The 14,187-nt window shown below is 41.0% G+C and overlaps 1 protein-coding gene across 1 annotated transcript; it reads right to left on the bottom strand.

Moving 5' to 3' along the window:
• Positions 1 to 204: 204 nt before the first annotated feature.
• pde6c (phosphodiesterase 6C, cGMP-specific, cone, alpha prime) lies at positions 205 to 10,432 on the bottom strand. Its single transcript, XM_026163084.2, has 22 exons — positions 9,509 to 10,432; positions 8,767 to 8,919; positions 7,814 to 7,903; positions 7,533 to 7,673; positions 7,364 to 7,438; positions 7,183 to 7,247; positions 6,242 to 6,308; positions 5,966 to 6,013; positions 5,724 to 5,873; positions 5,324 to 5,467; positions 4,939 to 5,004; positions 4,664 to 4,819; positions 4,055 to 4,162; positions 3,849 to 3,958; positions 3,680 to 3,767; positions 3,488 to 3,588; positions 3,247 to 3,354; positions 3,022 to 3,085; positions 2,638 to 2,712; positions 2,429 to 2,512; positions 1,214 to 1,367; positions 205 to 1,124 (listed from the first exon to the last, which is right to left on the bottom strand). The coding sequence occupies exons 1-22, from the start codon at positions 9,974 to 9,976 to the stop codon at positions 1,075 to 1,077; spliced, it is 2,565 nt and encodes an 854-aa protein (XP_026018869.2). The 5' UTR covers positions 9,977 to 10,432; the 3' UTR covers positions 205 to 1,074.
• Between the last annotated feature and the right edge of the window lie 3,755 nt (positions 10,433 to 14,187).

Here is a 14,187-nt window from a genome sequence, read left to right as displayed (position 1 = left end):
AGGAATTCATCAAAGCTGACGATAAAGTTCAAAACACAGACTCGACGTCTGGATGTGATTCTAGTGATAATTTGTCCTCTTTCAAAGCTCCCCTCCATCCTCCTTCCAAGACAGTCCAAGTACAAAATACTCAAATAATCAAAAAAAAAATATAAGTATATATAGATATAGTTGCATATTAAAATACAAACACCTTCACACAGCTTCTTAGTGCCTTTTGAGGTAAGAGACATCGGTCTTTATTTCAAGACAGTGCGTTTCTCACTATTACATGCATTCCTTGCTTTTCACCACTAAAGCATTAACAGATCCCTCAGATTGCAGCTTTCCTACTCTTAATGTGAAGGAATTCATTTCACACATTCCCTTTAGCCCCTTTCCTCAGGTCCGTAGCCATGACGTTACATTACCCTCACTTTATCACGTCTGCCACTGTCAAAATAGCAGCAGCTAAGTGCGTTGTGCGACCTACAGTATTAAAATATACTGCGTGTTAACTGACTGCCAACAGGAGCGCTCTCTGAATTGTCTACTGCAGCACTGTACATGCTTTGGCATGTGTACACCCCACACGCTGCACCCTATCTGAACTACACATAACTAGTTTTTCCTTCCTGAATATTTAAGTTTATCCAGCCACACTTTTAAAACATGTCAGAAATATTTTTGGTTAACGCTAAGGAATTTTTGCGACAGTATGATTTTTCTTTAAAAATGTCCACAGCATTGTTCAGCAGGAAGGAGAAACGTGTCTTTCAAAGTCGAACAGCTTCTCTTCCAGGTTTCACGGTGAAGTCTCTGACTCTTCCCTCCTTGAAGAAAAGGTTAGGTGGGTCTATTCCAAACTGCAGTGCAGACCAGACCTGGCAGGCTACACAGAACCAGACTAGACCATACAGGGCTGGACCGGACTACATGAATGAAACAGCGAATAACCAGAACTATAGCGGTGTAGGCGAGACCACACCGAGGAAAAAGCTTCGATGAGATGAGCTTTCAGACCAGGAAAGACTAGTGTTGTCTAGATTAGTCCTAAACAGACTGTTTCAGTTCAGATCCAAGCACTGGTGGAACTTAACAGATGGTGCACGTCTTTGATTTCCCTCCTTCGCCGCCACCACCAGCTAAATATACAAAGAAGAAAAAAAGAAAAAAGAAAGATGAACTCTTCTGTCGAGCCAACAGATTAATGATCGCACAAAGATATTCTTACCTTTCTTGGCTTCCTCTTCTTCTAGTTTCTTCTTCTCATCCTCAATGGCCTTCATCTTCGCGTTGTATACTTCAGCCAGCTCGTTCCAGTGTGCCCTGTTATTGTTCAGGCCGTCAAACATAGGCTGGATCTCTTTGTGGAACCTTGAGAATTCCTGGGAAAAGAAAAACAAATGAAATGTAAGTATGTGTTACTTATGTTATATAATAACTGGAAGAATGCAGTTTTTTCCCCCCTCTTGCACTAATATGTTCTGCCTCTTACAGCACCGGCCTGCAAGGACAGCAGATTCATGGATGTAGCCTATGTGTTTATTCTAGTGTAAATACCATCTGGTGACAAATTAACAGCAACACTAATTACTTATACACGCTTTCCAGTGATGTAGAACTGGTGCCCAAACTTGAACCGAGAAAGAAATGGCTGGGCTTAAAGTCAGAACCAGAAAGCATGCTGGGTATTTGAAGGACGCCTGCTATAAATTTACTGATCAGGTACAGACAGAGTCCTTTGTTTCTTTGTGCCATGATTAGGAAAAATCCCAAAGGTGATCACTCAGAACATGCCTGTGTCTCTTCTCTGTGGACAAACAGACCCAAACCACACCAGCACGGTGTCCCCAAAGGTCCTGTAGTTTCTTTAAATTTCTTCACCTGTCGTGTAGCTGGCCTTCTGGGCTCAACTGGTAATCTCAATACATCCTGTTACACAACCTAAGATGGTTGATGCTGCTGTGCTGCTTTCTGTAAAGCTAATAATGACACTGTGTGTGAAATTGCCAGTTTGCAATCGGCACCAATGTTTTTGCTCCTGCGCTGTGCAGTGACGTTTTGGTGTATCGTTTTGGTGTTCAACTTTATCACCACAGAGTCCTCTCTGTTCTAATTATTATTTATGAAATATGGGAACACTTACACCTGGCTTTTCATCGAGCTGTTCAGGAGGGCTTGAAAATAAATATTATTGCCTTGGAAACACTATAAAGGCTCCGAGTAAAATTAATGACTGTGCTAAGTTATTTTTGTTTGGCTCTGCCTTTCTTAAAGGCCCCTCACAGTAGGATTACACAGTTGCAGTAGTATTAGCGCTTGTTTAAAAATACAGATAAACTACTGCAACATAGACCAGACTTCCTTTCTTGTCTGTTTCACTACCAGCCTCCACTAGTCATCTTTTGGCACGGCGGCACAGTGTAAAAAAAAAAAAAGTTTTCACCTTGTACACAAATGAGCACACAAAGTCGATGAAACCACACTGCATCTTGGGGAGCTGTTCGGCACAGTTTCTGTCCATCATGGGCTGAGAGAGACAAGAGGAAGAGTTTTCAGGTGAAAGAGGGTCAAACAGTTGCTCTGTAATGCTAAAAAACAAACCAAAACGTGAACGGACAAGAAGAAAGCCACAGGAGGGGGTGCGGCTCTTACAATTGGTTGCTGGTCCAAAACACTTCTCTCCAAATCGCCCTGTTCCCAGAACTCAGCAGCCACCATCAGAGCCACCTGCAGACAAAACAGGGCGACAAACAGAACAAAGCGTGATGATGCAGGGAAATCAAAGGCACGCAGTGGCGGAAGTACAGCATGAGCGCGTCGAGTTATTTTCAGTACTCTTCAAACTACACATGGGATTTCACCGGCTCAGGTCAGGATGTCTTCTAGCAGCTATAAATATGGAACTTTTTTACTGATATCAAACAGAATAACACAAATAGCTTATTTCTTCCCGTATTAGTGAGAGTTTTTATTTTCTTGTGAACTTCACCTGATATTTTGAAATCAGGCCATGTCAGCGCTGCAAAGGTCACCCACCTTGCTCTGTACCTCCCAGGGCTTGGTGATGGCTGACAAGTCACAACCTGTCATCATCATGGCCCTGAAGGTGTGAGACAAACACACAGTCAGAGGGACAAAGAAAAAAAAACAGGACGTGCAACACGCTGATGATTTGCCGTGGCCTGCTGTCTCAGAAATCTCCTCATCTTTCTAAAATCAACTTGACAGACTTTTCTCAGCACGTTCAATCAGTTTACATACATGACGATTTCCTTCCTGATGGGGTTGTTGGAAACAAAAGCCGTGGCCTCTTTTTCGTCTGTCATTGGCTCCGTGGCATTCACGATGTTTTGGAACATGGTTCTCTTTCTGTGTGGAGAGAAACAGGTCACATCAACTGGGCTGCTTTTTTACAGCTTTTGCGATCACGTCTTCGACTAGCCGCTGTTTTACGTCTCGCATTAACTGTGGCTGCAAAACGGCCGATCTGCAGCAAACCTACTTGAAGTAAAGCGCCAGATCTGTGGCGATGATGCAGACGTCGAACAAGTGCTGCACATTCTCAAACTGACGCTTCTGGAGGTTGCAGAAGATGTTCAAGCTCTGCGGGAGATCATAAATAGTGATCAAACGCGTGTGTTTTTCCTTTTTAAATATCACAACTGAAATTACTGGACAAGAAAAAATGTCGTACCTCCTCCCCCATTAGAGTCTTGCTGTACTCCAAATGGTGTCTCTCCATGATGGAGGAGCCATGAAGTCTGGCCAGAGGAGATGCACTCCTACAGGGGGAAAAAAGAGACAGTTTAGACACTGCTCCATATATTGCCAAACACGATCATAAAAGAGTCGGTTTGACTTGCTTTGTCTGGTAGAGGTTGTTGGTTCCTCTGTGGTCGATATCATGGCAGAAAGCAGCGGCCACCATGGCAAAGGCATCGAGATCAGTGTAGTATTTCCTTAGCTTTCCTGTCTGTAGTAGAAGAAAGAGTCAAATAAGAGCTTAGAAAAGTTTAAAAGGCTTGTGCTTAATCTATGTAGCAAGAACTGGATGTTGTGCAGGCCTTACCTGCAGCAGGCAGAACATAGTGTGGCCTACGTTGAAACCGTGCCTCCAGTTGTGGTAGGTAATGGCACGATAACCCTTCCTCACGGTGTACATCCACCTGGTCAGTGTCTGAGGGGGAAAGGGAGGGTTCGGATTTAAAAACAAAGCAAAAAGGAGAGGAAATTGTATAGCTGGTGCACTTTCTTTTCATGCCTAAGGAAAGCAACTCTTGCCCTACAGCACTACAGAGAATCACTCATATTTGTTACTGCAGTACAGCATGGCACGCTTCGACAGTCTAATTAAGGATCGCATCCACTTCTTTGTTCCCAGTGAAACAGAGCCATGGCAGCTTGCCTGTTGCCAAAAAAGATTCACAGATGATGGCACGAACATTCTGTGTCCCCAAGGCTCGTCTCTTCTCTCATTATTAATAAAATAGCAGCAGTTTTAAGTTCCAAAGGATTTGGAACATGATGATCATCTTTATGTTTGCATCAGAACTTTGCTTCGGGAGCATTTAAGGACAAGAACGCCACGTCGAGAAATGATAAAAGAACTGGGAGAGCAGTTCGAGCGCGTCTTGTTTGAACAGGTTTATCAAAGCAAGCGTCTGATTATAGGACTCACTTCTGCGGGAACTTTAAACTTCTCGACGACTCCGAGTTCGAAGAACATGCGAATGCCGGCTTTGATGAGGTCGAACTCGGTCACGGGGAAGTCGCTGAAGGAGAACAGGTACAGATTCTCGCCGTTGACGTTGTCTGCCACCGGGATGTTTGCCCTCTGAACAGAAACACATGACATGCGTGGCTTATTCCCTGAAATGCTTACAGTGTCTTTCTTGTGGACCAACTTTATTTTGGTTCAAACTAAATGAAACGATTGACTGATGAGCAGCTCACCAACAGTTTGTACATCTCTTTCTGGTCGCAGTCTTCAGGATCAGCATCAAACTTCTCCTTGGTGTTCTGGTTGTAAACGAGAGAACAAGCATTTCAGCTGACATTTACATTGCATGTTATGTTATACTTTCAGAGATTTCAGACAAGTACTCCCAGAAGTACCCTTGTAAACTCTTGTCAAATCTTCTCTTGCCAAGTGGATATATCATCCATTAGACCTCCTATCAGTTCCCTAATAGCTGGTAATGTAGGACTGCTACTCAATAAGCTTTTCACAGTGCATTACCTTTTGACTACTTTAAATCCCTGCTTAAATTGCTTCTCGAACAAATGCTGAGAGGTCAGAGGTAAGTTTCGGGAAAGAAAAAGGCAAGGTGACGCTAACCAGAATGGACTGCAGCTCATCCGTGGTACATCTGGTCTGGTACATGAGCATCTCCTGGGCGATATCCTTCCTCCACTCCATACGGTTCAGCTTGTCATAGGTGTCACAGTTCAGCACTGACCAGCCGAGGAACTGTGTCAGGGCCTGGTGCAAACAACGAGATCAAGAAAGCATGAGAAAAAAGAAGCAGGATCTACTGAGCTGTGACCCCGCATAACCCTGATTTACATCAAACTCCTGTAAAAACACTTTCCCTCGTGTAATATATGCGTAGTAATACAGCCAACATGCAAATTCATGCAGTTTTCTGCTACAGAGAAGGAGTGCTAAAGATTTACATACAAACAACAACATGACACTGTGTGTGAGGGTCACAGCGAGGGTGAGAGAGGACGCCAACCTCAGTGATCTGTTCGTCATATTCATCGAACGGTTTGCCGTCTTTCCTGTTGAAGAACGTGGCGATGCCCACGATTTCTTCCTTCTTGTTGACGATGGGCAGCGACAGGACGTTTTTGATGACAAACCCCGTCTCGTCCACAGCCTCTTTCTGAAAGACACGGCGATGTGTTTTATACGTTTTATGTTTTCGTGTAATGTGCATTAACCATCCAAGCACAAAGAGAGGAAAAAGTCCCGCACCTGGAAAGTGAAGTAGTCGTCTGCAGCCACATTCATCATGTTGCAAATCTGCAAGCAGTCACAAAAAAATATTTTCACATGTATCAACAGTTTTAATCAATCTATCTTTGATTGTTGCATGTGGCCTTTAAAGTTTGCAGATTGTATTCCACATAAATGCACCGGTTATATGCACAACTGGTTTTTAATCAGACCGCATCAGTTGTTGTTGGGTACACAGGTTACTTTCATTCTTTGCTCGTTTTGGTAATTCAGCTAAAAAGAAAATGTACTTACAAAGCCATTCTCTGCCACATAGGTTGGTAGGCCGCTAACCAAAGCCCAGTGATCGGCTGGGGGACCACTGCAAAAAGAAGCACACGCAGCAAGGTGAATTTGAGTGAGACACATATTAAACAGTGGGCACTCTTTCAAAGCAGACTTACTCATATACACCTTCTTGTTAGTCTTCAAATAACATTCATCAGACCCCCCCCCAGAATTACTTCTTATCTAAATAGAAGATTAATGTTGTGGGCAAGCGTGACTGCTTCATCTATTTTAAAATGTACTGACTACCTGCAATTTTGACCATTTTGTACATGGACTAGCTAGGACTTTTATTTTGAAAAATATAGCCTCTCAAATTTATAATGTTCTCAATTACAAGTCAAGGACACATACTCGCAAAAAAATTATTTGCTCCCATAAACATGAGGTAATAGTTTTGAGTAAAATGCAACTGAAATATAAAAATGAAATGTTTATTTCTTAAAATAATTCATTCTTGTGGTAAACTGACTCAAGTAAGTTTTATTTGACCAGATTCCAGTCGATTTAAAGTTGTAGTTTGCACTTATGTAACACAATTACCAGAACAATTCACATGTAATCAAATTGTTTATTAAAGTAATTGTACTCAATTTAATTAGTAGTTTGACTTGTTGTTAAATTACTAATTAAATTACAAATGAATATCATGATCCTAACGCACTGCTGTGCCAAGACGAGCTCTTTAAACTCTCTATAGGCTCCTCGTTAGTGACTTTATTTTTTTTTATTATTCATTTTGGGTAATGTAGTGATGCCAGAGCTGACAGGCGGGAAGGAGAAGAAGTGATAAAGAGCAGAAAATTACTTACTTAAAGTCAGCGGTTTTGGGAAGTGCACTTTGGCTTTTATGTTGTATATTGAAATGAAATGTTTGAGTGCATTTGTATGTAGCCGGTGTTGCTCACGGTATGACTTTGATTTCTTCTTTGCCTTCCAGGAGGTAGTCAATGATCTTGTAAAAGTTTACTTCCTGTACAAAAAGCAAATGATCTTGATGATGATCTTTGCAAAAAAAAATGTAATTAGGTAAAAATGCCACATGGAAAAAGAGAGCTGATTTAATGAAGATATAAATGAAAGTCTTACCCTGCCGTCTGGTGTTTTGGGTCCTTTATAAGGTTCCACATCTCCAAGTTTCACCGGCCATTCATCATAAAATTCCTGGAGGAAAATAAAACCCAGGAAATGACTGCATCGGGTTATTTATGTGTGCAGCTACCTAACTGCATAACTGAATCAATTCTGCAAAACCAACCTTCTCTTTGGTCATGTCCAACAGACCGACTGAGTATCTTTCACACTGTAGATAGGTCCTTACGGTGTACAGTGCTTTGTGGAACTGTCTCTCAATGTCTGTCAACTCCTCAAACACTTTACTGGCTGACCAGAGCAGCACCTAAAGTCAGAAGTAAAAACGTGAATGCAGGAAAGCATGTGGGGGAAATGCTTGTCTTTGTTTTTTCTTTAAATACAGATTTTAAAGGAGACAGAATCATCAGTGATTTTAGACTGAACACACGGCACAGTTGGGTTTACCTGACTTCTCCTGGATTCCACATTCCACATGTAGGCTGTGTAGTGCTGCAGGGCGACGACTTGAGCAAAGTTCATGTACTTGTGGAAGAGCTAAGGACCAAATCAGATTAGACAGCAGGTTCAAAGCTGTGACACATGAGAACCTTTACTGCTACAGTGCAACTTCGCAACACGATTTTGCGTATAACGGTAACTGTGTAGGAATAATATGATAGAAAGCAGGTGAAATCTCATTTCACTTTGATCCTAAGTGCGTGGGGTTTTTTTTTCTTAAATGCTGGAAATTACTTTTGTATGGTGCAAGATTTTCATCTTAGGAGTTAAAGGCTTTGCCCTGCACATCATCAACCAATTCTCTCCTTCTGAAAATCATCACTGTTACCAGACACTATCGCCAGACTCCCAAGAGTCTGTAAAAAAACCACAATTTCCTTCTGACCCAGTTTAATCTTCCAGTAATTGTACCTCATTGTGAGCGTATGGCTTCAGAGGCAGTAGTGAATGGTCTCTGATGCAGACTACAGAGATAACAGAATCATACTTAAATCTTTATGCCTTACTTAAACGTTAGTGCTCGAAAGCAATCGCACCGAGTCACTCAGGTCTGATTGGCTCCCACTGACATAATTGAAGTGTTTTGCACCCCACTGGTAAGATGTAATTACGCCAATAACCTTTATTTAGCTGCACAGTTCAAACGGCTTGAGCGCAGGGTTTTGAAAGTAAAAGAAGAGCAACTATGCATGTGTTTAACACAATTACTGCCAAATAAGATGCAGTTTAGACGTTAAGACAAAGAGGGCGTAATAATCGTTTGATGACACTCTAATAACATTATGTAATGCCACACGCTGAAAGCCATTAGGGATAAACCCATATATATGTATGTATATATATATATATATATATATATATATATATATATACACACACACTTAAGCTTGTATCCTTACCGCCTCATCTTCTGGAGTGAAATGCTCTGCTCCTATTTTGTTTAGCGCCATGACGACTCCAAGGCACTCTTTTTCAGCCATCAGAGGGAAGGTCATCATGCATTTGGTCTTGTATCCAGTCTGTTTGTCCACGAAGTCAGAGAACTTTTTATTCTGAGGGGAGAGAAAAAGCAAATAACTTTCAGCACGTCTTATTAAACCAAACTATTTATTTGAAACTACAAAGGCCGTGAAATTTTCATATGTTCATCAACTACCAAAACCTTTCATTTTCAAACAAACAACTACATTACATTTTTATATAATTAGTAACTGTCTTCAGTTAGAAGATGAAAACAATCAGTGCTGCAGGCACATTTTTGCAGTAGATGCAGACACATGACAAATAATTCTGATATTTACCTGGTTTAGAAAAAACATGGCACGATGTGAAAAATATGTGAAAAATATATGTTTCCTCTCTGTTATTAGCTTATTTCGGTATTTACTATAGCAGGACCCTTATTAAATATAAATAATACAGGGAAGATGAATATAAATGTAGGAAATAGATACAAACTATGATATTGCCTCTTTTATATAGTAGCTGATTTCTGTATGAAAGCCTTTATTTAAAAAAAAGAAAAAAATATTTTATTTAGTCATTATTGTTATTATTTATTTATTTTTAACCTAGATTATTACTTTTTCTTTGAGTTTGTTTTGTTTATTTATTTTAGCACAAAACGTCACAACTCCTCACCTTTGACACATCAGGAACATTCTGCGTTTTTTTGGAGGTGGCGGTAAAACCGACAACACCGATCTCCAGAGGAAACACGATTTCGGTCTGCGGATCGACCAGGTTAGCCTCATACTTGGAGGTCGGAGTCACGTCAAAGAGGCTGGTGGCGAGCTCAAGTGTTCCGTTTCTGCCTCGACACATGTAGAAACTGAGCCTGTCAGCCTGTATGATGAGGGCCACTCTCTGCAGCACTTTGTGGAGGGCCTGCTCCATGTTCTCCGGCTTCTGCAGCTCCTTGACCAGCTCGAAAATGATGGCGGATTCTAGCACGGCGTTAACATCCTTGAACGAAGCGGTGTCTTTGATGTCCACGTTGGCCTCAAAGGCGGCGGTGAGAGCTTCAGCGCGCAGCTTCTTATCAAAGTACTCTTTTGCAAACTGCGGGTTGTTTTCCAGATATTTTTCCACACTATCCTTGTCTGCCATTTTTTCTTTCTTTTTTATGCCACAGTCCCCCCCTTTTTTGTTTTTGTTTCTTTTAAAAAAGCATCACCTGCAGGGGAAAAAGTGCCAAGCTGGAGGGTAGGAGCTGTGCTGGGGCCTGCAGGGGTGGATGGATCAATAGTGTCCGTTTGAGCCTCTGTGCATCCTCCTCCGCGGTCCCCAAAGGGAGTAACGCATCTCGTGGCAACCGACAGACAGAACAGGGCAGAGTGCGGCTAAGAGGCTGAAAGGATCAAAGTGGCGCTAATTAACGTGACGTCATGACATTAAACCTCCTGCTTTAAGCGTCCTTAGGCCGCAAATCCCAGCCTGATCATTTTATATTGGGCAATCCTTGCTATGTGAAGCTGGAGGGAGGAGAAACAGATTGTTGTCAGGTCAGATGTCAGACTGGGCATGGTGGAGAGGTAAAGAATAACAAAAGGGAGCTGTCACTGAAGAAACAGGGTGTCAGGCATTTTGGCGAGAAACTAAAGTCCACAGACCTTAGTTACCTTTAGGACAGGAAATAGCAACACAGGTGTTACCAATAATGCTAATTTATCCCCTGCGGTTCAATAGGACAGAAGCTTCATTAACGTCTTAGTAAGATGCTGTTACCTGTATTTATCTGATTCGGTTAAAAATAGCTGCCATCAAATTGGTTGATACTTGCATCCCTGCAGCTGTAGGGGGATTAAATAGCTGGCCAGCACCCCAACTAAAAATTTGCCCCCAAAATAAGTGTTTTTTTGCCCTAATATTCATTTCTAGCTGTATATAAGAGTCACATCAGTGAGGATCCATCGTCTAGTGGTTTACACATTCAGCAAACAGGTGAAAGGTTGCTGGTTTGATTCCAGCCTGAGACACAAATCCCCTGTGGGGTTGTGTCAGGAAGGGCATCCGGCGTCCAACTCTGCCAAAACAAAACATGCAGAGCTGCATGCTGTGGTGACCCCGTGTGACAGCGAGCAGCTGAAAGTAGCTTTCTACGAGATACACAGCAGTATTCTATCACTTCCTCCACCAACCTACAGGCAAGCCATTCCCAAATTCAGTTTTATTTATACAGCACCAAATTACTACAACCGTCTCACCTCAAGGTGCTTTGAGATATAGACCCTATGATGATACAGAGACAACAAAAAACAGTCAGATCAAGTCACATCAAGAGTGCTGTGGCCCACTCAAAAACCACAAACTCTCATGGGGCCCACTCAATCTTAAATCTTCACTCTAATCAAAATACAAGACAAAGTGATGTTTTACCTTGAAAATATTATTTAATAAGCATAAACAACACAGACTGTTGGCTATAAATTACTGGCTAGTGCTACCCAGTAGTAATGTTGCTGATATCAATACTGATAGTAAAACCTTTAACTTCAAAAGGCAGCTTGTGTAACTGTGTTATGATCTATTACATGAATCATCAGCAGTTCGCACATTTTGAACACATTTTAAATGACCATCAAATCAATGTGACTTTTACTTTCCACAACAATTAGTTAACACAACAAAACAGCTTTTTCGGTGCTTATTATATTTTGAAACTGTGTTTTTTGGGTTGGGAGTTTTTTGGTTTTGTCTCTTAAGCACTTTGGGTCATTTTTCATAGTGAGTGTTTGAGGTATATTATTGTAATTTCCAAATAAAATAATTAATTCAACACAACTCAGTGGCCTACATCCTGAAATAATAGGATAGAGACTGGTATCCTATTATATTGATTGATACTATTGTGCTAGTATCACTACTACCAATACCTGCATCGGTATTGATACTATCAATATTTAAATAGATCTGCCCAGCTATACTACCCAATGCATGAACCACTCACCACTGGGACACAAACTCCAATAAATCTAGGTCAGAGTAATGAGTAATATCAAAAACTAAACATCTCCAATTACCAGTTTTAATTCACTTTTTATATAAATAAATACATTTATGTAAATATGTAACGGTGCATACTGAGTAAGCAGTTTTGAACTAAATTTATGTTTTTCTGCAGTCCACCAGGAGCCCGGCCCACACTTTGGGAATCCCTGCTACAGGCTAATGTGCAGTCACTGTTAACTGTAGTTATGAATTAAATTGAGGGCTTTCCTAGCGAGCCAACCTTGCTTTAGGTTTGTCACTGTTGTGTTATTGTGGTTGCTGCTACAGTGGAGGAAGTAGTTTACTTAAATAGCATCAGTCTCTGGCAGCGATTGTGTCCCTGGCCATAATCGTCTATTTAAAGCTCACAGTGTGTGGGCAGCCTACCTGCGCTCTAATGAAACCTTCGTGGAGGCATCAGTGCTGGAACTGGAAATTGGTCAATTAGCTGAACTTGGATGGGTACAAAACAACCATGGCTGGCTATTATTAACCGAACGCCACTGTCTGGTTAGCTGCTGGCAGGTCTTTGAGAAAAGGAGTGTCCCATTTTTTTTTCTACTTATTTATTTATTTTTTTGTTTCTGCTGTAAGGATTAAGGAGACAAGCCTATCAAAAGTGAGAACTACAAAAGGTGTGTGTGTGGGCGTGCGGATTTAGCAGGGTTTGTGGAAATAAATTAGACTAGTCAATTTCACAGCGGGAGGAGGTGGTTGGCTTCTAGTGTGTGGAGGAGGAAGGACAGGCAGACAGAAAATCAGCTATCAGATGGGTATTTTCTTGGTTGTGTATTCATATGTGTTTTCTACAAATATATAAAAAACATTTTTATTATATTTTGTGTGTTTTGAGTACTTTTCAGGATATGACACTATGGACAAAAGGACCAGTTATTTTGATCTCTCTGCAATTCCATTCATTCAGTAGTAGTTCAGTAGCTGAACATTTGATACCAACATAATTCAGGTCCTGTCGGAATGTATTTGCACATTTATTAGACGAAGCACTGTGAGATCAAACATGTCCAAACACAAATTTTCTAACCATTGCACTTTATCTGCCCACCAGCACGGACGGAAAGCAGCTAGCTAGTACAGGCCTCAGGTGCATAAGCATTATTAGGAATTGTTTCTTTCTGGATACAAAGACACCAAATTTGCCAGTCTAATATACTTTTTCTTTCAAATATGCCCTCATTTTATTCATTATCCTTTCTTTTATTTCCTTTTTTGTAAGATTTTTTCACCTTTGATTAATAAGCACACACTACTCAGGTGTTTGTTTGTTACTTTTACATGATCCATGCATACTAGCAAACAGAAGGAGATGTTTTTATGTGCAGTGCATGCTACTGTAACAAATCTTTTTGATCTTTCTGATAGTAGTAGGATATCAATGAGGAGGTAAAGTTGTGTTTAAAGGAGTCATTCTTCGTGACATGACAGTATGCATTGCCAGCGGATTATCATTTAAGCACATTTTTATCTATTAAAGCCATCCGTCTTTTTAGTCAGTTCAGGTTTGCATCTTGGCTGGAGCCTATCCCAGATGTCATAGGGCGAAAGGTGGTGTACATCTTTGACAAGTTGCCCATCTATCATAAGGGCTAACACAGAGAGACAGAAAAGCACTCACACCTACAGCTAATTTATAATCACCAATTAACCCAACAGCATGTTTTGGACTGTGGGAGGAAGCTGGAGAACCTGGAGAGAACCCACACAGGTACAGAGAGAACACGCAAATGCCAAACAGAAAACCCACCTGGCAGCTCAATGGATTCACATCCAGGATCTTCTCAATGTTCTTCATCCATTGGTGCTAACCATGCCCTCTATTAAACATAAACCTATATTTAGAAAAGGATCGGCCATGGCAAATTATGCACACACCAGGCAGCTCAGCTGTCACACATGAAGTCACACTGTCAAAGTTAAATCAGTTTTGATTAACACCAGGTATCTTCAGGAGTCCTGAATTTGTCACAGCTTTTATTTTATTATTAGCTCATCTAGCCAAAGGACCCATGAGCTTGTGGAATCCATTGTGTGTCAAGAGAACGAAACAGTATTAGTTTGAATTTAATCAAAATTACATACAAGGATCTTATACAGAGTCTTCAGCCAAATTGTGCCCAAAGTCCAGGTCATATTGTTATTTTACAGACACATTTTCACTCCTCAGACTATTGGCTTGTATGTTTATATGTGTCTATGTGCTATCTCCATACAATCTGGGGCATGGTTAACATTAGATTCTTGATGTTAATAAAATGTGGATACCATAACTGCATATCGTGATCATGGAGTGTTTTTACTACCACTTCTAA

The sequence above is a fragment of the Astatotilapia calliptera genome, chromosome 8 (assembly GCF_964374335.1).
Source record: "Astatotilapia calliptera chromosome 8, fAstCal68.1, whole genome shotgun sequence".
NCBI lineage: Eukaryota > Metazoa > Chordata > Actinopteri > Cichliformes > Cichlidae > Astatotilapia > Astatotilapia calliptera.
The sequence above is the reverse complement of the archived record's forward strand: the minus strand, read 5'-3'. Positions and strand labels throughout refer to the sequence as shown.